The following is a 23,593-nucleotide window of genomic DNA, read 5'->3' on the forward strand; positions in this document are numbered from 1 at the left end:
ATGTTGTCAGGGTGGCACCTGCTCTGGGGGAACAAGCGTGCAGGGTGGTGGGGGACAGGCGCTGGGGGGCAGCGAGGGAGGGCAGGGCAGCCAGCCTGCAGACAGGACCCAGAGACCAGCATGGTGGAACCAGAGGACGGTGTGGAGGGGCAGGGGCAGGGAGGGCTGGAGGCATGAGGCGGGTCTGGATTGCTGAGTCCCTCACCCCCAACCCTGACCTCTAGATGTCCCCAAATAGCCCCCCAATCGGATCAGCCACGTCTGCAACATACGTCCACGCAAAAGCCCGTACAGAGATGTTCACAGCAGGACAATTCAGAATCGCCAAAAAGTGGAAACACCCAAATGTCCATCAGTGGATTATGGATCCACACGTGGCCCCCCACATGCTGCAGCCGTGAAGAGGAGCGAGGCCCTGACACGAGCTGCACGTGGACGGACCTGCACACACGACGCTCAGGGAGAGAAGCAGACACAGAAGGACACACGGCGTGTGACCCCATGGACGGGAAACGTCCAGAACAGGCAGATCCACAGACAGAGAGCGGGCTCGTGGGGGCCAGGGGCTGGGGAGGGGGTGGGGGTGATGCTGGTGGGGACGGGGTTCTTTTGGGGGATGGAGTGTTCTGGATTAGATAGAGGAATGGCTGCACAACCCTGTGAATTTACTAAAAGTCACCGAATCACATGATATGTGGATAATATCTCAATTAAAAAATAATGAAAAGAAGCCGCACAGCACACCCCCCAATGCACAGCACACCTGGGTGGGAAACCCCACGAGGGGCCCCTGGAGCTGTTCAGGTCACCAACCAGGGATGCGGGAGCCCGAGTGGCTCTGTGCCAAGGAAGTCGGAAAGAGAGGAGGCCCATCCTCAGGGAAGTGGGTGGCGTGGGGGCCGTGGCAGGGGAGGACGTGCTGATGGGGCGGCAGAGGGCCACAGGTAGCCCTGGGTGATGGGCAGTGGACAGTGACAGCCCGTGAGCCCATGCTGTCACTAACAATGACCGAACGAAGGAGGGCCAGCTCTCCCGCAGACGCCGCCAGCGGGGAAGCACAGAGGAGCGAGGGTTCGAGCGCTGCCACAGACACCTCAGGGACGGTTGGCGCAGACAGCACCCACCGATGGACAATGGTAAGGCCATCCCATCCTCAGCACGTGGGGCCGGGGACCTGCACAGCCTCCTGGCCTCTCCCAGGACGAGGGGAGAGGAACGACCTGTCGGTGGCCAGGGGAAGGACACGGTGGAGGCCGCCCCATCCAGGATCATGGTCAACATCACCAGCAACGAGACGCATCGGCCCTGGGGCCCAGGGACACCACGCCAAGGACACAGCCACCCATCAGTGGGATTCCTGCCGAGAACGCGGAACCCCCGCCTCAGCGCGAGGACCCCAGGCCAACCCAGGCCGAGGGACGCTCTGCCAATGACCGAGCGTCCCCTCCAAGCCTTATGCCGCGTGCGTCCGGGGCCCTGGCCTAGTCACTCGTGACAGCGAGGCCTAGGGGATGTGGGACGTCACATCACACACGACGTGCAGGGGGGGCCAGAGGACTGAGTGAGGGCGCTCGGGAATCCCTGGGGCTGTTTTTACAACTTTTCTGTAAATCTGGAGTATTTCAAAATTCTTTTTGTCGTGACAATCTTCAATCGTACAGAAAAGTGTTGGAACTAAATGGTCAGACAACCTCGGGGTGCACGGGAGGGCCTCCCGCACTGGAACCCGGGCCCTGGTTCTGGGACCTCCCAGGGGGACTCCACATGGTAGCGTAGTCAACCTGCCCCCAGGGGGCCTGGGCCTGGGCAGGCTTATGGGCAGGATCAACAGAGCGACCAAGGTCCCCAGAGGTTCTGTGATTCAGCTCAGGTGACAAGAAAAGGAGCGAGAGCTCAGTGAAGCCAGGGCCAACACCAACCACAGGTGTGGGGACCACAGGGGAAGTGCTCCAAGCCCCAAAGGGAAACGGGGGAGCAGCTTTCTCTTTGCAGGTGACAAGAATCACACAGGTCAACTCCTTTCTCTTTTTGCATTGGCCGCCAGGGAACTCAGAGCTCAAGTTTAGTTACTGGGAGGTTTAAGACCTGTGGGGTTATGTTCACTGCTCACCCCCAGACCAGCTCTGGGTTTCCGATTCCAGTTCCTTCTGATTTACACGGCAGCTGGGAATGTTTCTAGAACGTGCCACGACTCACAGGAGGGCTTCGCAGGCGTGTTGCTTTCCAGCCACCGCTGTAATAAGGTACTGCAAACTTGGTGGCTTAAAACAACAAACGTTTATTACCTCACAGTCCTGGCGTCGGGAGTCCGACAGGGTCCCACGGGGCTGAACCCCAGGGCAGGCAGGGCGGGTCCCCCCAGAGGCCCCAGGGGAGGAACGTGTCCCGCCTCCTCCAGCTTCCAGAGGCTCCATGTCCTGGGCTCGGGGCCCCTTCCTCCATCTGCACGGCCAGCAGTGCAGTGTCTCCATCTCTGTCTCTGACCCTCCTGCCTCCCTCTGCTCAGGACCCCGGGGTGACCCTGGGCCCCGGGAATCCAGGGTCACCCCCATCCCAGGGGCCTCGACTTAACCTGTCTGCAGAGTCCCCTCTGCCTCGTAAGGTGATCGGGATGAGGACAGGGACATCTTTGGGGCTGTCCCTGAGCTGGCCGCCATGACGATGCCATGAACCAGGAGCAGAGGGTGTCTGTGGTGGGTCCGGTGGGCCGCAGCTGATCTGTGAAAGGCCTCGAGTGCCAGGCTCTGGCCTCTTTCCCGCCTGAGTGGCAGGCCCAGGGGTCGGGGATTGGGGGAGGACGCTGACTGACAGGGCCTGGAGACCGCTGCCCCTAAATGAACTCTGGTCTCACGCCTGTCGGATCCCACACTTGGCATCGGGGTGATACTTTGTCTGGAGAACCTTCTGCTGCTTTGAAAGGCAGGTCTGGGTCTAGCTGCCCCCAGCAGGGGCGGGTGAAGTGAGGGCCGCAGCAGCACTCAGCAGGCACCAAGAAATACCTGGGGGGTGGAGGCGGCCGACCTGCAACGAGGGGCGACTCTGGGCAGCGCCTCCCCCATCGTGCGGCGGGAAGCGGCCGAGGCGCCCCAAGGGAGTCTCAGCCCGAGAAACCGCGTCGATTCTTGGCAGAGCCGGGGAGGCGGTGGGAGCCAAATGCATTAGAGATCGATGGGGGGGCGAGCACGGGCGGGGGGCTGGGGGTGGGTGGTCACAGGCAGAGCCCCCAAAGGCTCCCGCTGGCCCCAGACTCTGCATGCCCCGTGCCTCAGTGTCCTCGTCCATACAGCAGGTGACACCCCAGCTGAGGAAACGGCGTCAGAGACAAGTGTGGACGTGGAGTCATGTTGGGTACCCGGTGGAGGGGAATTTAACCAGAGCTCCAAGGAGCTGGGAGCTAAGCGCGGGCGCCAGCCCCAGAGTCCTGCGGACGAGCAAACGGCACAGACGCAGCGACGGGGAGAGGGTCTCGGGCCACCAGCCGGGGCGCCCTCGGAGGCTAAGCCCCACGGAGCCCTCCTCTCGCAGAGACCGAGCACGTCCCACGGGGAGGCCAAGGGTGTCCTCTTGTGCCGGCGGTCAGTGGAGGAAACATGTGTGCCTGGAAGGCCCACGTTGTTTTCCAGGCAGCCAAAAAAGGGTCACCAACGCGGGGGTTCCACGCAGACACGTTTGCTCCCACAGCCCCGAGAGCCCGGGGAGGGCCCTTCCTGCCTCTTCCGGCCCACGGGGCCCGGCCTGTGCCCCATCGCCTGGCCCTTGGGCTCCGCCGTCCTGCGGCCTCTGCTCCGTGCCTGCATCTCCTCTTCTGTCCATACGGACCCGCTGGATTCAGAGCGCCCCGGCGTCACCCCAGCTTCCTCTTCAGTTCATTACACTTGCAGAGACCCTAGTTCCAAACAAAGTCCTGTCCTGAGGACGCAGGTGGCCCTGACTCGGGGGCACTGGCCACTGCAGCAGGTCCTCCGTCTCGCTGTCCGCCCGGTCCTGCCGCGGCCCCTGGGACGGACAGGGGGCCGGGCTCACGGTGTGAGTCGGCTGGACAGCCTGGTCAGGGTCCGGGCGAGTCCAGCAGGTCTGAACCGGCCAGTGTGTGCTGGGCCTCCCACAGCCTGTCACCCAGTGGGCGCCACGTGCCTGCTTTACAGGGGAAACGAGCGCCAGGCGCCCCTCACTCCTCAACGGGCGCCATCCCAGCAGGACGGCTCCCAAACTGCACACCGGGGCGCCCCTGGCCGCGGGAACCCACTTGGTCACCGAGTATTGAACCTTTTGCGGGAATCCCAGCACTGCTCAGGCCCCCGCAGGCCCCAGGTCGGCCGTGGCAGAGCTCAGGCGCCAGCAGCATCCAGTGCTTGGGCTCTTTCCGACAAGTGATCTCCGGCGTTTGGTCCTCGAGGGGCCGCCTGCCGTGAGCAGACACGGGCGCCACACGAGAACCCGGGGGCAAGGCCACGAGGGTGGGTCGCCCGATTCCTCAGGGGTGCCGAGCCGCCCCACACCCCCGAGAGAAGGAAATGAAGTCTCCTCTCTCCCTCCGTCTCGCGGGGTCACGTTTTGAGACGGCTGATGAGGTTTTCGGATGTAAGCACTGGCTGTGGCATTTGGACCTGGCGGGCGACGCGGCAGGCGGCACACAGACCCTCACGGAGATGCTAATGTGCCAGGCGGGGCGAGCGCGGGGCCTCCGCGGGCAGGGAGGGGGCGCTGAGGTTTGGGGAAGGTGACTCGGCGCTCTGGGACCCGGCCTGGAACCCACACACAACAGGACGGGCTCCCGTCCTTCGTTACGTGACCTCCGACCTGGCTTTCCCGCGGCGGGGAAGTCGCCTGTGACGGATCCAGAAAGTGAGACAGCGATTCAGGAGCTCCCGGCCGGGTGGGGGCACGGGGCACGGCTGTTCCCAAAACACAAGCCACGTCCCCACAGCACCGGAGAAACCCACGTGGCCCACGGTGAGCCGAGGTCCGGGCCGCCCTGAGATGCGGCAGGGGCCGCCCGGGCGGGTGCTGGGCCCGCCTCCTACCTGAGGAAAGTCTCCGCTCTTTGGTAGGAAGCTGGAGGCGGCAGCCGCGGGGCCGTAGCTGGTGTCTGTGCAGGGCTGGTCCACAATGCAGGAGGCGGAGTTCACGAACGGGCTGGAGGGAGAGACGGCAGAAAGTGAGCAGCAGGGCGTAGGGGCACAGCCCTCCCCACTCTGCATGCAGGACGGCAGTGCTCTGGGAAAACCCCGCGGTTCTGTGTGTGTGTGCTTCTAGGCCCTTTGCACAGGACATTCTGTGGCCTGGTTCTGGACCTGGATGCCCTGACAAACTCCTACTTACTCTTCAAAACCCAGCCCACTGTTGCCCTCCACAGGAAGGTGCCCTCCCAGCTCCTTTTAGCCCTGAAGTTTCTCACCTCCCGCAGCCTGGCATCACCCTCCCTGGTTCCTCATTCCCACTCCCTCTGCCCTGCCCCCCTGGCCGGTTCTCACGGAGACAGATCACAGCTGGTCAGTCTCAGCTGCCATGCAGCCAAGGCCCGGCCCATGGGCCCCTCAGCAGGATGCTGAAGCCCCCCAGCTGTAGCTCTATTTTCGTTTAACCCATGACTACGGAGCAAAGGCCCCAGGGAGGGGGGTGTGAGGCCAGCCAGCAGGACACACTCAGACCCGGGGCCCAGGGCACTTACTGGCTCTCACTGGAGAAGGCTGCATACGGCGAGGGCGAGCAGGTGGGCCACCACGGGTAGTGCAGCATGGCGTCCTGAAACAGAGGGGTGCGGAGTCAGGCGGAGGCGTGCCCGGCCCTGGCCCGGCTGTGCCGGGGTCAAGAGCCAGGGCTCCATGGTCCAGGTACACGCTGGGTCACCTGGGAGTTACTTAACCGCTCTGTGCTTCCGTTTCCCCGTCTGCACGGCAGAATCGGCTGCCAGGGTCACAGTGAAGACGAACGTGTCCCTCAGTACATACGCAGGGCTCCATATGGGGCAGGGGGACGGGCGGGCGTGGAGCGGCAGACTGCCAGCCCACGGAGGCTCTGACCCACCAGGCCTGGGAACGTGCATTTCACAAGGACCCCAGGATCTGACTTGGAGGCCCCCATTCTAGAGATGGAGGACGTGACCACACACAAGGCGAGGCCCCCATGAGAAAGACGTGCAGCCCGCCTCGGGGAGAGGGGACTTCTCAGAGGGGTGGCAGCCTCGGCCAGAGCAAGGGGCTCCCACCAGCACCGTGGACAGGCCCCTGCCCCGGACAGCCCTCACGGCTCAACGCCTCCCAGGCGGGTTGGGAACCTGGCCTTCTCAGCTCCCACGGGCCGAGGGAGCCGCTGGCGTCGACCAAGCCTCTTTGGCCCAAGAGCACGGCACAGGCTGGGGTTCTGGGAACCAGCTTTGGGAAACACCAGTGGGTAGCTGGCTAGGGGAACCTGAGGTCAGCAGGGGCACCAGGAGCCCTGCAATGGGGTCTGACAGGCCCAGCTCGGGGATGTGGCACCGTGGACACTCATGCCTCTCTGCAGAATGAGGGTGGTGCGTCCCATCTTCACACGAGGGCCTGCCCAGCCAGGGTCCCCTCCCCTAAATCGCCCGCTGTCCCCCAGCCAGCCCCACCCACAACATGGCCGGCATGGGACCCCATCAGGGAGGCCCCCCCTGTCACTGAGGAGAGGCCTGCTGGCTGCGGTCACCAGCCCTGCTTGTCCCTGCTGGCCCAGCAGCCCCTCACCAACCCACGCAAGTCCTGCTCTGGCGAGGCCGCGGCTTTCGCCCTCTACACGGGACTCCCTAACCGTGAGCCCGGAACCAGCCCAGATGGCCCCGACCGCCTCGGCGCCCTCCTGCTCCCTCACCGGCGAGGGCAGGGGCCCCCTGTGACTTCCCATCACTGTGCCCCACCCCTGGCCCCCTGTAGGGGCCCACCAGCGTCCAGATGTCCAGCCCCCGAGAACCAGTGTGAGGAAGAAGGGGCGAGGCGGGGGCAAGGGACACGCTATCGCCTGGCAGAGGCGCCGCGGCCGTGCCTGCTTTGTTTTCGCACAGGCTACAAAATCAAAAACATCACAATAAAGAGTTGGGGGGAAAGGAAGCCCAGGGCAGCTCCCAGCACAACAGCGGCCGGGGGAGAGCAGGGTGGGGTCTTCCCAGGAACGCCCATTTCTCCCCAGGGCTCTGGTCCAGTGTCACTTCCCCCCTCCAACCCTGTTTGAGAAGAGAAATCCAGCCCCAGAGAGGGACATGACCTTCCCAAGGCCACGGGCACTTCCGGAACATTCTGGAGCAGAACTCTGACTCCAGACCGCGCTTGGCCTCCTGGATGAACTAGAGTAAAGGGCCTCGGAGTGCGGACAGCACCTTCGCCAGGCCAGGCCAGGGAGCAGGCTGCACTGTGGGCCCAGAAGGGGCACAGCTTCTGGGGGCTGTGGGGGGCTTCCAGGGCAGGAAGGACCAAGGGCGTCCTTGGCTCACCAACCATATCCGCCTGCACCCAGACCGGCCTGGCACTGCCCTTGCAGAGCCCCCAGGCCAGGGATCCCCAGGTCCTCAAGGACCTCATGCTGGGGACGTAGGACGCCAGGGGTCACTTGTGGCTTTGTCTACCCAGCCCCCCAACCTCCTCCCCCAACATGCAGCTCTGGTGACGATGCCAATCAAGGACACCCAAGTCCCACCCCATGGGGGGAATGGGCTGCACCACATGGCCAGCCAATCAGAGCCTGCCTGTTGATTTTCTACTTGCAGCCAGAGGGGGTGGCTCCGCCTTTAGAAGGCAGGCCCTAGTAAATGATTGGTCCAGAGATGGGCACCTGACCCTGGCCAGCCAATCAGAGCCTGCCTGGGGATTTCCTACTTGCAGCCAGAGGGGGTGGTTCCTTCTCTTCAGAGGGTAGGCCCCTGGAACACGATCGGTCCAGACATGGACACCTGACCCTGGCCAGCCAATCAGAGCCTGCCTGGGGATTTTCTACTTGCAGCCAGAGGGGGTGGTTCCTTCTCTTCAGAGGGTAGGCCCCTGGAACACGATTGGTCCAGACATGGACACCTGACCCTGGCCAGCCAATCAGAGCCTGCCTGGGGATTTTCTACTTGCAGCCAGAGGGGGTGGCTCCACCTTTAGAAGGCAGGCCCTAGTAAATGATTGGTCCAGAGATGGGCACCTGACCCTGGCCAGCCAATCAGAGCCTGCCTGGGGATTTCCTACTTGCAGCCAGAGGGGGTGGTTCCTTCTCTTCAGAGGGTAGGCCCCTGGAACACGATTGGTCCAGACATGGACACCTGACCCTGGCCAGCCAATCAGAGCCTGCCTGGGGATTTTCTACTTGCAGCCAGAGGGGGTGGTTCCTTCTCTTCAGAGGGTAGGCCCCTGGAACACGATTGGTCCAGAGATGGACACCTGACCCTAGCCAGCCAATCAGAGCCTGCCTGGGGATTTTCCACCTGGAGACAGAGAGGCTGGCCTGGTCCCAGGGAGGGGTAGCCCTGGCAGGGTAGCTCGAAGCTGCCCAGGTCATGTGTAAGCTGACGTAGAAAGACGACACTCCCGCTAGGGCAGCAGATAAAATAGCACTGCCAGATAAAACACAGGATGTTTACTGAAATTGGAATTTCTGATAAACGACAAATAACTTTCAGTACAAGTATTGCAGGGGACACACGTACTAGGAAACTATTTGTGTTTATGTGAAATTCAAATTTCACTGGATGTCTGTAGTTTTATTTGCTAAATCTGGCCACCTTAGTGACACAGGAAGTTCTGGGGGCAGCTCGACTGCCCGCATCCTCCACCCTGGGCCCCACTTTCTAAGCTTGATTCAGCCCAGACCCAGGAGTCCTGGGTAAAGAGGGTCCTGCCCGCAGAGACCACGCACCCTGGGAGAGCCCCACAGCCTGCTCCGCCTGCCTGGAGGGGGCCGGAGCCAAAGTCACGGCTCGACCAGGCACCTCCCTTGCACCAGGGTCCCTACAGCGGCCCAAATGTCCCTCCCTGGAGTCCAGCTTCTGAGTCCCTCTGGTCCCCATGGGCTGTCCTGGCTGTCGGCTGGCTTCCTGGGTCACCATCAAGGGGATGTGGCAGGAGCAGATACCCAGTGGAACGGCTCCATCCTCTGCACACCCGCCCGGCGCTCCTTCTGACCCAGGAATTCTATTTCAGAAACACACCCCTGGGGACTCATCCGTGAGCGAGCGGGGAGGAAGACTCAGCATGGCTATTTATAGCCGCAGAAAACTGGAACTGCCCCAAAGGCCCAACAATAGGGAAATAATTAAGCAAATTATAGGATGCAGAAAAGAAAGAATCCTGTGGGGTTATTAAGAATGACAAGCCCATGCTCTGAGCTACCGAAACAGGGTGAAACAGAACCCCAGGAATGAGTCCGCTTATTGCCAGGTGTCAGCCGCCATGTGGGGGCGTCGGCGAGGATCACATGGGGACAGGAAGGCACCAGCCATGAGGACGGGCAGGGGGTGGCTTGGAGGGAGGTGGGGGACGTGGAGGGTCAGGGGACATGTGGATACAGCTTCAAGAGGAAAGGGAGAGGAGGCTGGAGGGCACATGGCGGTGTCCAGGACCCTGGCCGGAGGCGCTGGACATCATCCAAGGCTTTACAGCTGCAAGTGTAGCTTCAGTCCTAACGCGTTTCTACTCCCCGCCCCTCATTTGCCAGGCTCCCTCTCTAACCCCATAGTCCGTGCCCCATCCCATTAGGATACCACATGGGCACATCCGGGCAGGGGGTGGCTTCTGGGTCCGAGCACGCCCTCCCAGATCCTCTGCAAAGCTCCGATCAGGGGCCAGGCGCCTCCCGACGGTCCCGGGCGTTGGGCTCTCAAGGCCTTCTGACCCTGGCACCCCATCTCCTGGCTCCCCCGAAACCTAAGCTTGCTTCTCGCTCTCTCTCCCTGCTGGCCTTTCCCCCTAGCCCCCATCCCAGCAGGACCGAAGGCGAGGGAGCAGCCATAGCTTTACTGAAGGAGGGGACCCCACAGCAGCCCCAGCCCGTCGCTGCAGCACCCCACGCTGTCCTCTGGCGCCCAGCACCCCAGCTGCTCCCCGCCCAGCTTCCCGGCAGCTCGAGTCTCCCTACCATGAAACACCGTTTGTTTGTTTCTACAGGGGAATGGAGGGCTCCAGGCTGACTCGCTGCAGAATTCTGGACCCTTCCCTTCATGGCGCCTCTTCTAGCCTCTGTGCTGGGAGGAGGCCCCCAGCACCTATGCTCGTTTTATTCCTTAGGATACTTCGCTGCCGTCACCAAAACTCAGGAGCAACCGAGATGCGCTGCAGTGGGAGACAGATAAACGGACTGGCCCGTCCAGATAACGGAACGTCAGTCAGCGCTACAGAGAAACGAGCCTAACGCCACGGGAAGACGCGGAGGAGCCTTCAACGCACACGAGGAAGCCAAGGGAGCCGGTCTGAGGAGGTTAGACATGCGCGATTCCAACCACAGGACCCTCTGGAAACGGAGACACTGTGGAGACACTGAACAACCCGTGGATCCATGGGGGCCCAGGCGTGGAGGGGGATGAAGACCAGGGCTCGGGGGGTGTTCAGGGCAGTGACACTGCTCTGTGTGACACTGTGATGGTGGATATGTGTCACTCATTACTCATTTGTCCAAACCCAAGGAACGTCCAACACCAGGACTGAACCCGAATGTCAACTGGGGACTTCAGCTCACAACAATGTATCAGTATCAGCTCATCTCTCCAACAACGTTACACACTCGTTAACGCAAGAGGTTAACAGTGGGGACGCTGGGGGATATGTGGGAACTTTGTGTGCAATTTTCCTGTAAACCTAAAACCATGTAAGAAATAAAGTCTATTATAAACGAAAAAAGACAAGAAACTGCTATGACCCGTCACCGGGGTCCCAGCCCTTGACGTCCTGCAGGGGAGACAGCAGCCCAGGCCCCAGCGTCTCCCCCGGGCCAGTCGCGGCCTTTCCAAAGACACTTAGTGTCTCACATCTGCTGACAGAACCCCCCACCCCAGAGGGTCCCCCTGCAGAGCTGGGGGCTGCGATATCCGTTCAAGGTCTGGGAGGGGAGGCCGTGTCTCCGAGGGCAGCGGGCCACCCCAAGGCCGACCCTGGGGGGCCGGGGCTCACCTGGACACTAGATCCGCACAGCGGGGTCTGCAGGGGGGACAGGCTGTACAGGACGCTGCCCGTCGGCGGGGGCTCGGGCTGAGGGAACTCCCCGTCCATGGCGGGCCCCACTGCCAGCATCGGGCGGCTGCACGACCCGGGCCGCAGGGGCGTCTATCTGGGCTTCTTGCTCCGTGGTGGCGGCATCATGACCTGGAGAGAGAGAGACGGCATGTCCTGAGGGCGCCCTCCGACCCGGACGGGTGAGGCACCCTCCCCAGGGACAAGGGACAGCAGGCTGAGGGAAGGGTGGGCCAGGCTTGCACAGAGGGAGTGGGGTGGGGACAGCGGCCCCCCGGCCTGCGCCCGCACTGACAACCCACCCCACAGGGAGAGGGTGTGAGATGAGGCTCCCCAAGTCCGCAGTGCTGCTAGGGGGACCTCTGGCTCCCAGCCTCTCCCCGGGGGCTGTGCCAGGGAGGGGGGTCCCTCAGCTGCCAGAGTGGGACCCAGTCAGCCCCCAGGCTCCAAGCCCACACATGGGAGGCCCCACTGCCATCGTTCCAGGGGACACTGGGCCTGGACCCCTGACCACATGTCCCACCTGGGCATCAAACACCACCAGGCGGGGCTCCTGGCCACAGGGAGCTGTGCCCGGGGCAGAACTAACATGAACTTCCAGGGCAGACCTCGGGGCGAAAGCGGCCCCTGCAGCGTGGCCAGGCGCCCCGCCACATCCCCTCCCCATGTTCACCGCCCCACTTGGGCCGCCAAACAAGCTCCTACCACCCGGGAGGAGACCCCCAGCGTGAGCAGCGGGGCCACGTGCCTGGCCCTGCGACCAGGGGTGTCTGCGGCTGGGAGGCAGACTCCAACGCGGCCGGCCCCTCCAAGCTGGGGCCCCACAGCGGACTCGGTCGCCCTGTCCTTCTGCAGCCAGCCGAGGCTTGCCAGAGGGTTTCCGGGGCAGTCGGGGCCCAGCTGAGGCGGGAAGAGCCGCCAGACCTGGTTGGGGGTAAGGACACACGGTGTCCCCACTGAGAACGTTCCCCAGGAAAAGCCGCGGGGCTGACCCCAGCCACACACGATTTCCATCTGCCCGGTGGTCTGTGACTGAGCCCCCTGGTCCCAGCCCCCACCACCACAAGCAGGGCCCCAAGCTGGCGCTGGCTCCTTGGCGGGCGGGTGGTGGCCGGGCACGGGACGTTAATCACTGAGGGAGGCAGGAAGGGGAGGCGGCCGCCACTCCCGGCCAAGCCCCAGTGAAGAAATCCTCGGGACTTCCAGTAATCACCGGCCGCACGGGCGGCTTGTGCAATCGGCAGGGGGCGGGGGCGGGGAGCAGCTGCCTTCACCCCGCGCTCCTGGGTGGAAGGGACGGGACGGCAGGAAAGGAAAGGGGCCCTGGCTGATCTGCAGCAGACGGTCGGGTGCGGGCCCTTCAAGAAGGCAGCGGCTCTACTCCAGGCCACTGGCAGGATGCCACCGCCTGCCGCCCACCGAGGCCTGGACCCCCAGTGGCCCCCGGCCCTCCTGCCAGCGCCCTCCAGTCTCCCGCAGGGTGGGACCTGGGGGGACACAGACTCAGAGGCTGCGGGCGGAAGGACCCAGGGTCTCGCTCGAGGAACAAATGGCCACTCCGTGATCTGGGGTCTTGGCCGTTCCTGATAGAGACTCTGGGGTCAGGCAGACGGTCAAAACTTGATCGGCCTTCCACCAGCTGGACAACTCAGGCACCTCGGCCCCCTGAGCCTCAGTCTGCTCATCTGGAGAAGGGGTTCCTTGGGAGACAGGAACAAGGCTCGCCAGGCACTCACCGAGCCTGGGCCTCTGCAATCTCATGGCCACCTAGGCGACCAAGGGGCACCCGCCCCCAGAAACCGGGACAGGAGGCGGCAGGAACCACCTCTGCTCAACAGAGGATGCTCAGCCGGCCGCGGGCGCTGGCTGGTTGGCTCTGGTCTCGGAGGTTCAACCACCTGCCCTTTCTCTGCCGCCAGCGCTCGGAACGAGTCCCCCGCCCAAGGAGCCCTGTCAAACCCCGCTGGCACCCCTCCTGCCACAGCTTCCCCTTCGGCAGCCACGGCCCCGAGCAAAGCCGACCCCTTCCCATTCCGGTGCTTCTCGGCTCTGCCGCGGCGGAGCCCCGGGCTGCTCCCGTGGAAAGCACCGTCCGGAGCCCGTGGGCTGACGAGCAGGAGGGGGCGCATGGGCAGCTCCCAGGGACCGTCCTTGGGGCGCGCCGTGCCCGAGGGACCCCCACAGGCAGCAGGCTGGCCCTGGGCTCGTGGCTTGTCCACGTCCCTCCGGCCTGCGCAGACCCTCCTGTCCTCCCCTGGAGCCCCGCAGGCTCCTGTCCCGGGAACGGCGGTGGGCCGTGCCCATGAGCCCCCAGGGAACCTGTCCTCAGTGGCAGCCCCAGAAAGCTCAGGCACCGCATTGTCACCTGCAGTCCTTCAGAGAAAGGGCCTTTGTCAGCTGCAGGGAGGGCTCCGGACTTGGCTAGGGGCCCGAGACCCGGGGGCTGGGGCCCGGGAGGTGTGACAGAAGAGGGGCTGGGCCCAGGGCCTGTGCAGCCTCGCTTCTCACAGACTCGCGGAGGCCTGCCATGCCCGGGGCCCCCAGAGACTTCTCTGAGCCGGGAGGGCATTCAGACCCAGACCTGGAGCAGGTGTGAGGAGGGGAGAGACGAGGGCGAGTCGGCACCCAAACTGAGACCAAGGCTGAGGGGGCAGGAGGCGGCAGAGGGAGCCTCGTGGGTGGGAGCCTAGGACGGTGCAGCTGCCGGAGAAGCCGGCAGGTCCTCAAACGGATAAACAGAGAATTAGAACAGATCCAGCGACTCTGCGCCTACGTGTCCACCCAGGAGGACCGACAGCACAATCCACACAAAACCTGCACGCGCACGTCCACAGCAGCACAGCTCACGAGGGCCGAAAGGTGGACACAACCCAGATGGTTATCGACGGACGACGGATCCACACAACATATCAACACGTCCCCCCACACGCTGGAGCACGACGCAGCCGTGAAGAGGAGCGAGGCCCTGACACGGCTGCACGTGGACGGACCTGCACACACGACACTCAGGGAGAGAAGCAGAGATGGAAGGACACACGGCGTGGGACCCCATGGACGGGAAACATCCAGAACAGGCAGATCTACAGAGAGCGGGGGTGTCAGGCACTGGGCAGGAGCAGAGGACACTGAGCCCCCCACCATCCCCATGCCCTCAGGGGCCACCCCTACAGCGCTCTCCTTCCTCTGACACCCAGGTCCCCTGTCACCTCTAACACCTCAGCGCCACCACAGCCTCAGGCTTCCTGCTCCTGCCCCCCAGGTGCTGGGGCAGCCCCCCAAACAGCCCCCTGCCCCCATCGTCTTGCTTCCCGGCCTCGGCTGGCTGCCCTGCCCCCGCCCCCAGCTCGAGAGTGTGAACGCACCGCAGCCCTGGGGGCTTCCAGCCGCCCCAGGGTCGACCCCTGGCCCCAGCGAGGTCTGGGCCGCGTGGCGGTGCGAGCCGGTGCCCCGCAGCGGCCGGGTGTATTTTTAGACGGGAGTCGCATGACGGGCGAAGCGTGGGTGCTCTCGCGGGAGGGGCCTGCGCTTCACAAATATCGCGGTTCAAGTTCAGAGGATTTCCTCTCAAGTTCAGGTTTTCAGATGAGTCATTACAAAAGAGAAAGATCAAGGAATTAGTGGCCCAGACAGGACGATGGGGGGTGGAACGTGGGAAGCAGCGGAGAGCCGGGCGAGCCTGAACCCAGGCGACTGCAGCCACCGTCCCCTCTGTGAGCCCCTCGGCCATTGCCCAGGTGGTCCTCAGCAGGGCCGGGGCCCCAGGGCAGGCCGCCAGTCTCGCCCCACACTGAGCTGTCGGCTCAGCCCCCAGCATACTCTGAGGCAGCCGCCCGGACCTCCACCTCGTGCTGCCTGGCCTCTGCCAGCCGTGCAGCCTGCCTGCCACTTGTTTCCTCATCCATGTCCTGCCAGGCCAGGACGAGGCCACTGTCCCATCCACCACCCCCCCCCCCCCCCCCGCCAGGAACCGCATCTCCGGGCAGCATGGACCTGCTGGATCCCACGGGGCACAAGACAGCAGCCCTTCCGGCCATCCCTCCACTGGCTCCAGACAGCCCTGGGATCCCAGGACAAGGCGGAGCGAGGGCCGGCCGGCGTCCCAGGAGGCGTGGCTATTAGGGCAGAGGCCCCGGTGGAACGGGAGGCCTGGCCAGGCCCCACTTGGCTGCCCTGGACTGTCTGGGAGGAGGGCCCGTCCGTAGAATCCACGCAGGGCGAGGGCTGGGGAGCTCCCGCCTCGCCTCGCAGTCAGAGCCAACCTGGGGTCTGTCTCCAGCAGGAGACCTGGGAAGGGACACGAGCAGGGCATTCAGGAGGAGCTCCACGGCTCCTAGGTGGAGGTGCCCAGCAGAGACGGGATGTGCTGGAGTCAGTGGGTCAGACAGACGGGCAGCCGCGGCCCAGGAGCCGAGCCAACAGAGCTCAACCTAGGGTGACACCCAGCGGCCTGTCCTGGGGGCACCAGCCCCACGCTGAGGTCCTGCCTGGGCTCGTGGGCACGGCTCAGCTCTCCCAGGACCCCCAACGGGGCACGTGCCCCTGGACGGCCACCTCCACGGGGGGACTGGCCCCAAGGACCAAAAGGAAGGTGGAGGGGAGGGTCCCGAGGAAAGGTGGCGGCTCTCTGCTTCCCAAAAGCCTCAGGAGCCCCTTCCTCATCCACTGAGCACTGAGACCGGGTGTCACTCAGGTGGGATGCACGGGGACAAGCAGCAAAGGGGGCCAGGGTCAGATCTAGGGCCCAAGGGCCAGGCAGGCACTGAAGGCCAGCTGGTGAGTGACCAGGGGACAAGGATTTGGAGGAGGGGGCCGGGCGGGCAGAAGAGGCGTCCTGGGGCGACCCCCACACTCACATCCACGGGAACCTGTGAACGGGCCCTCATTTGGAAACGGTCTTTGCAGATGAAATCAGTTAAGATGGGGTCACACTGGGGGAGGGTGGGCCTGATGCAAAGCCTGGGGTCTTTATAAAAGGGACATCTGGACAAACACACAGGAATAAGACAGCCCTGTGACCACAGAGGCAGGGGCTGGAGGGGGGCGGCCACGAGCCCAGGACCCCTGGAGCCCCCAGAGCCTGAGGGAGGCGGGAGGGAGCCTGGGGCTCAGGGAGAGGGTGCAGCCCTGCCCAGCCAGATCCCAGATGTCTGGCCTCCAGAGCTGGGAGAGGGTGAACCTCTGTGGTTTAAGGCGTCCAGTGTGTGCTCAGTTGCCCCGGGACACTCGGACAGGACGGGGAGGCAAACCCCAGCTGGAGCCAGCACAACCCTCGGCCTGGATTCCTGTGACCCCCTAGGGGGCCTGGAGCACCGGTGACCGGGTGAGGCTGGCACCAAGCATGTGACCTCAGATTTCCACAGAGTCCCCAGAGGCGTCTGGAACTCAGCAGCTCTGGGACACCAAAGACACCAGGCGGGGCGGGCATGGGGAGCCCTCCGTTTGGGACAAGGAGGACGAGGTGGGCCCCCTCAGAAACCCCACTTAAGAAAGCAGAAAGCTGGAGTATGGAGATTCCTCAAAAAACTAACAATAGAACTACCATACGATCCAGCCATCCCACTACTGGGTATTTATCCAAAGAGCCTGAAGTGAGCAATCCCAAAAGTCCTGTGCACCCCAATGTTTATTGCAGCACTGTTTACAATAGCCAAGACGTGGAAGCAACCTAAGTGCCCATCAACAGACGAATGGATAAAGAAGATGTGGTGCATATATACAATGGAATACTACTCAGCTGCAAAACAGAACAAAATCATTCCATTTGCAATAACATGGATGGACCTTGAGAGAATTATGTTAAGTGAAATAAGCCAGCAAGAGAAAGATAATCTGTGTATGACTCCACTCATATGAGGAATTTAAAACTATGGACCAAGAACAGTTTAGTGGACACCAGGGGAAAGGTGGGGTGGCGGGTGGGCACAAAGGGTGAAGTGGTGCACCTACAAACATGACTGACAAACATTAATGTACAATTGAAATTTCACAAGATTGTAACCTATCAATAACTCAATAAAAAAAAAATTTACCTCAAGGAAATTTGACAACAAAGAAAAAAAAAAAAAAAAGAAAGCAGAAAGCTGGGACTGAATTTCCAGTTCTGCTCTTGATGCAGGAAAGGTGTCTGCAGGACCCCCACAGCTCCCCAGGGTCCCCCAGGGCCCCCCCTCCCTGCCCCCACCTCCTCCAGACGGTGTCTGAAGTGATGAGGTGACAGAGGGTCTCTTGCAAAACTTTCCATCCTGCTGGGACACGAAGCCCCCCTCCCTCCTTGTCACGGGCTGGGCACGCTAGGGGGACACCCCAGACACTTCAGGCCAAGGCCCAAGTGGCCGCCCTGCCCAGCGGACAGGGACACCCCGAAGCTCCTTTGCACAGCCGGGCTGGTGGGTTGCTCGGCTGACACCCTGGTTCCAGCCTGGCACGGTCAACACGTGGCCAAATGGAGGACCAGTAAGCGGACGGTGGACAGAGGAGGCCCTGGCGGGAGGGTGGCTGCACAGCCCATCACCCCAACCTCACCCCCAAGAGCAGAGGCAGCAGAGCTGGACCATGTAGGAGCCAGGAACATGGTGCACAGAGTGACCCCACATGCCACCCCAGGGACGGTGCTGTTGCCCCAGGAGCCACTCATGGGGAGCAGGCACATGACTGAGGACGGAGCCAGGCTGGACAAGGCATGCAGCGGCCTCAGCGCTCCCACCCCACACTGTGGACAGGCGGGCGCAGGAGGGAAAGGCCGGCTGGGAGGAGAAACTGCATCTGGGGAAGCAGAACCGACCCGATTGATGCGAGGGAGGGACGGCGGCGACATTCGCTAGACACAAACGTTTATGCAGAAAAGGAGACCCTTGGGCTGACTCTGGAGGCACCGATTCGGTCGCCCGTGTCTGCCCGGCTCTCCGGCTAATGCATCTGCCGGCCGTGGGGACCCGTTGGCTCTTGCAGGACAGACCGGCCAGCCGGCAGACCTGCAGCTGCAGTGACAGCCCCACACAGGGGGAGGCGGAAGGACGCTCTGATGCCTACAGCAAGGCAGGCGCTTGACAAATGAACTTAGCACAGCTACAGCGAGCCGCACCCGAGTTTATAAGGACGTGTCAGAGCCGCGCGGCCCTGAGAAGGCTGGTCAGCGGGGAAAGGGGACCAGGATGGGCAGCCTTCTCTGTCACAGCTGGGGACACAGAGCCTGGGTCTCAGAGGGCCGTGGGTCCCTGCTGCCCCAACTCCCAGATGCAGTTCAGCGTTCCAGGGGACAGCAGAACGCTTCCCAAGGTGGCGGCACGGATCCACCTGCCCACGGGCAGCGATGGAGTTCCGGCTGCTGTACTGGCCGGCCCGCCCTCGCTCTTGGCACACCTTTCAACCTCTGCCCAGGCCAACAGGTGTGCGACGGCTTCCCACGGCAGCTCAGCATCTTCCCTGCAGGCTCCCCCTCCGGGGAGGCGCCTGCTCACGTCTTGCGCTTATTTGTGGTTTTAAAAAGGTTGCAGACACACCGAGCTTGTGATCTCCTCTCACTCCCAGGTCTTCTCCCCCTGAGCAGATCGTAAGCCAAATCCCACTGGCCCCAACTTCCTGGTCCTTTGAAACTGACATGCTCTGGTCTGTCCGGGGTCCGTGCTGAGGGTGGTCTGTCCCTCCTGGTACTTGCTGCCAACCCCGCTTGGTGCTGGGTGTGCCTCGGGCTGGCTAGTATGCCAGGTCTCTCTACACAGCCCCTCGGAGCACGCTGAATGGGAGAGCAGCTGGCACTGCCCACAGCCAGGTCACACTAGTCCCAGGTGAGCGGCCTGACCAGTCAGCACCCTCCCCGGGCTCCTGCCATCCAGCGTGGTGCCAAGAACATCACAAAGGACCTTCGCCTGAGCCCGAAGGGCATCCAGTGTCCAGGAGGAGGGAGGCCCCTCCCAGCCCTGAACTGGGCCCAGGGGACAGCGACCTTGCCCCACAGACCCATGCAAACGCCTGTGCTGGGCTGGACCCCGTGCCCACCTCCGAGAAGAGGACAGAGGCCCCCAAATCGCAGTAGCAGGAACCCCAAGACCCGCCCACAGAGCCTGGGGGCATTTCTCCCTCTGCTGTGACGAATGACCCCAAACTCGGCCCCTTAAAACATGCACTGGACCCTCCGGCGGACCGTGGGTCAGACGTCTGGGCGAGCTCGCCAGCCCTCAGTGCCCAGCCTGCGGAGAATCTGCTTCTGAGCTCCTGCAGATGAGGGCACGGCCGAGGGCCTGTCTCCGAGCTGGCGGTCGGCCGGGGCTGGGTCTCGGCTTCTAGGGGCCGTCTGTGTCCTGGGCACACACGCTGCCCCCTCAGAGCCAGCAGCAGCATGAGGCCTCCGCGAGCTCCGGGTCCCTCCGCCCCCAGCCTCCAGCAGAGGACGCTCTCACTGACCAGGACCTGTGATGACCCTCGGCCCCAGGAATGTAGGGCCATCCCCGTCCCAGGGGCCTCGACTTAACCCGTCAGCAGAGTCCCCTCTGCCCCGTGAGGTGACACATGCGCAGGGCCCGGGACCGGGATGGGGTCATCTCTGGAGCTGTCACTGAGCTGACAGGATGCGGGCAGGACACAGTCACGAGTGGATGAGTGGGCAGCAAGGCCGGCCACCCTGCGCACGGGAGCAGGAACGTGGCCGGGGCTTCCAACGGGCCGGCTTCTCCAGAGAAGCAGCAGGCCCGGGTCTGGGGGTGGCGGCCCAGGTCCTCCCCACGTGAGGTGCCTTCCTCCAGGTTCCCACAGAGCTGGGTACAGAGCCACCGGCCCCCCTGTTACTACCAGGACCCCCAAAGGCGGTCCCCAAGCCCTGACATCTGCCTGGGGACTCACTCACCCTGAGCCCTAACCCAAAAACAGGGGACCAAGCTCCTGGAGGGCCAGAATCTGATGAAACCCCCAAAACACCCCCAGCCAGGTCACCAGCTTCCTGGTGACGGCAGGAGAGGCTCCCTGGTCCTGTGCTGCCAGCGCCAAGCACAGAACCACCCCCCCACCCCCGAGTTGGGGCGGGAGGAGTGACGCCCGGTCCCAGTGTCCAGGGCAGAGCCGTGCCCCAAACTGGTTGAGGAGAACATTCCAGACCCCCTGAAGCAGCCCTGAGAGGCCCCCAGGCCCCCATGCAGACCAGGCCATGGCCACAGCACCCAGGAAGAGACACGGGCAGGGGGCCAACAGCTCACACCCCGACCCGACCCCATGGCTGCAGCTCGGGGGCCAAGCTTTCCGCAGTTTACCTCCTGCTCAGCTGCACCAGAGTGCAGGCTGTGGGCGAGGGTCGGACACGGCCACCCCCGGGGGAAGTCGGTGCCATCCGGCCCCCACCCACCCACTGCCCCTCCCTCTCGGCCCCGTGGCCCCTGAGCCCTCACAGTGGCGGGTCACCCACCACCCAGAACATGGCACGTGAGCTCCTGAAATGCAGCAGCCTTGGAACGCGGGGGGCTTGCTCCTGAGGGCACGAGGCTGGTCCCGACAGGAGAGTCAGCGCCCCCTCTGAACAACGGACGGTCAGACAGATGGACGACAGACGAGCGCGGCGGTGGAGTGAGCAGCCTGAGCATGTTCCAGGAGGCACAGGGAGCCCAGGACAGGGCGCCGAGGTGGACCACCCTCAGGACACAGCAGGGGTCACATAAACACCTTCCCCTGGTGGGCACGGTCCCTGGCAGCCATGCTGTGGACACCCAGGGAGCACGGCAGGAGGGCACGTGGACCGGGAGGAGTCATGGCCAGTGGGAGCACGGGGGCCAGGGGGCGCCCACTCACTGGGTTCACTGCCCCCAGCCATCACCTGGCCTTGTGGGGGCCGGCCAGTGACTGAAGGGACCGGAGGGCCAGGGCAGCGCTGGGCCCGGCCGCCGCACTGCACACGGCCGAGGTTCCCGCACCAGGACTCCAGACCCCCAGGCCGCCTCGTGCAGGACACGCCCGGCCGCCCACGGCAGCTGCCGGGGGGCCAAGCTGGGACCTGGGGGGCTCCCAGAGTGGTCCCATCTACCCCCCCCAACAAGAGGAGAGGCACCCCCTCTGCCCTCCTTGTGGGCCCGGGAGAAGACGCCTCAGGTCCGCCCAGCGCCCCGTGTGCACTGGCAGCGAGGGCCACACCAGGGGCCACCCCCAGATGCCCACTCGCCCCGGGCCACGGCACGCAGGCACCTGAGTGGCAAGCACAGGCCTGCTTTCTGGGGTCTTTTAAACACTTGGTTGTTTTATGGAGAAACAATTCATGCACGGTATACCACACCCAGTACAGCGTGCGACGCAGCCGTTTTTAGGACACTCACAGAGCTGCGCACCCATCACCCCTACCTGGTTCCACAACATTCCATCACCCCAAAGAGAAGCCCCCTCCCCATCAGCGTCACTCCCCATCCCCCCCCAGCCCCTGACACCCACGCTCTCTGTCTGTGGATCTACGTGTTCGGGACGTTTCACGTCCATGGGATCACACACCGTGTGTCCTTCTGCACCTGCTTCTCTCCCTGAGCGTCGCGTGTTTGAGGTCTGTTCCCGGGTGGGATAGAAACAAACGGTAGGTCTTGGCTCTGCCTCCCAGGGCGCCCGGCAAGCCCGGAGTAGCAGGTGAGAGAGCTGAGCATCGAGCAGCCGTCCTGCCCTCGCCCGAGTCACCCGAGGAGGCAGGGCGGCCACGCCTCCCAGGAGGGCAGCAGGCCGCCACCACCCCAGCAGATGGTGAGGGAGGCTGGCTTTCCACTGAAGTCCTGCTCAGGTCCCACGTGCGGCACCCACCTGCCCACGGTGGTGGGGGGACAGCAGTTCCAGGGACAGGGCACCAGGGCTCCACTCGGCGGAGAGGGGACCGTGCTGGCCGGGCGCCTCCAACACCAGGACGGGCATGGGCAGAATGGCGAGGTGGCTGGCGAGCAGGGCACAGGCCAGGCCAGGATGGGTCTGGTGACCGTGCTCTCCAGCTACGCCGTCTGACCATACTGCCCTCGGCCATGGAAAGCAGCCGGAGACGCTCCAAGCCTGCCCATGCGAACTGCATGTGCACATGACACATGTACATGCTCACACACACGCTCTGGGATGCAGGAGCACACGCAACACATGCATGGAAAACACACGTGTACACACAAACACTCATGCTCATGAGCACAACACACATGCTCATGAGCACAACACACATGCACGTGCACACAAAACACATACTTGCGCACACAGTCACACACCTGCACACGGACACACGCACACCCTAGGGCTGTGCGGGCACCGTGGGGGGCTGCCTCCCCACCGCCGTGTCAGTTCGCCGGTGTGCTTCCACGTTTAGATCACGTCACCCTCCAGCAGGACAGCAGCTCCCGCCCGCACCGGCTGCGAGGGCTTCATCAGGGCGGCCGCCGGGAGGGGGAGGCGGCCTCTGGGGCTGGACACAGTTGCCTCTTTATTCCCGGCCCAGCTTGCTCACCCGCCAGAGCCCCGCCAGAGCCCCGCGCTGGGTCAGCGTTTCCGGCCCGGCCCCTGCTGGAGGGGCATCTGAGACTCCTCGGGAACTCAGCCGGGCCAGCCCAGGCGGGTGACACCCCAGTGGGGGCCAGGGCCCATGGGCTGTGGAGGTCCGGCCTCGGTTTCCCCTGGGGGGGCTGAGACTGGCCCAAGGGCAGGCAGTGGCCCTGGGTCACCATCCTCACACCTGCGGCCCCGCCCACCCCAACTTCAAAGCCAAGTGACTCTTCTGCTCTCCCCCCATGGGCCCCCCTGGAAACCCGGCCCTCGTCTGAACCTGGGCTCCCCCACCCCTCTGCCACAGCTCAGACGTCCCCCAGCACACACCCCGGGCAGGCGCGAGCAGACGGCTGAGTTAAACAAAAGCGTCTTTCCCCAGGCCCCGCACCGGCTTCTCCCTGGGGATGGCGTCCCGCGCTGGCCGGGCTCCCCGGGGTCTGGTGGGCGCCTGTCTGCATTTCTTCCACCATCACCATCGGGGGCCCCCGGGCTGCCTGCCCACCCTGCCCTTCACCGGCCCGCCCAGCCAGCGGTCCAGATTTTACACTCGGCGTTCTTCACAAGGACTCTGGAAGGGACTGCCAGCTGGGGACAGCGTTCCTGAGCAGACAGCCCCCAGCAGCCATCGCCCACCTCTGGGGCCTCCCCTGGGAAAATCCAGGGAGTTTGGAAGAAAAGATGAGACTGGCCGGCCAACGGGCCCCAGGTCTCAGCCTTGAAGACCGGGGCACTTGGCCACTGCTCTGCTCTCGGGGTCCGGCCACACGGTGCCCGCGCCAGACCAGCAGAACCCAGGGCAGGGCAAAGTGAAGCGCACGGTCGGGTCCAGCGCTGGTGGCCCTTCCCATCTACTGACCGGCCGCCTCCTACCCTCCCAGGAGTGTCCTGCCTGTGAGGGGCCTTGCTTCCCTCTGGGGCGTGCGCCCCCAGGCCCCAGCCCCATTTTCTTGGAACTTTTCAGAATC

At 63.8% G+C, this 23,593-nt stretch overlaps 1 protein-coding gene and 1 long non-coding RNA gene across 6 annotated transcripts in view; one reads left to right on the forward strand and one right to left on the reverse strand.

Moving 5' to 3' along the window:
- The window catches only part of SBNO2 (strawberry notch homolog 2), a 56,552-nt gene that overhangs the window by 27,617 nt on the left and 5,342 nt on the right, over nt 1-23,593 (reverse strand). For 4 of the 5 annotated variants that reach the window (XM_070622218.1, XM_070622222.1, XM_070622217.1 and 1 more), the window contains exons 2-4: nt 11,097-11,288; nt 5,672-5,745; nt 5,025-5,136 (exon numbers count right to left, since the gene is read on the reverse strand). In XM_070622218.1, the coding sequence (XP_070478319.1) occupies nt 5,025-5,136; nt 5,672-5,745; nt 11,097-11,216 (306 nt within the window). In that variant the 5' untranslated portion in view covers nt 11,217-11,288. Of the gene's footprint in view, nt 1-5,024; nt 5,137-5,671; nt 5,746-11,096; nt 11,289-14,518; nt 14,538-23,593 lie in introns of those variants that run through there. The other variant, XM_070622219.1, reaches the window with a different exon arrangement.
- On the forward strand, nt 10,218-10,826 carry LOC139083747 (uncharacterized). The gene is made up of 2 exons (XR_011540648.1): nt 10,218-10,407; nt 10,613-10,826. It is a non-coding gene; the product is annotated as an uncharacterized lncRNA (long non-coding RNA).

Source organism: Equus przewalskii, chromosome 6 (genome assembly GCF_037783145.1).
Source record: "Equus przewalskii isolate Varuska chromosome 6, EquPr2, whole genome shotgun sequence".
Taxonomy (NCBI): Eukaryota; Metazoa; Chordata; class Mammalia; order Perissodactyla; family Equidae; genus Equus; species Equus przewalskii.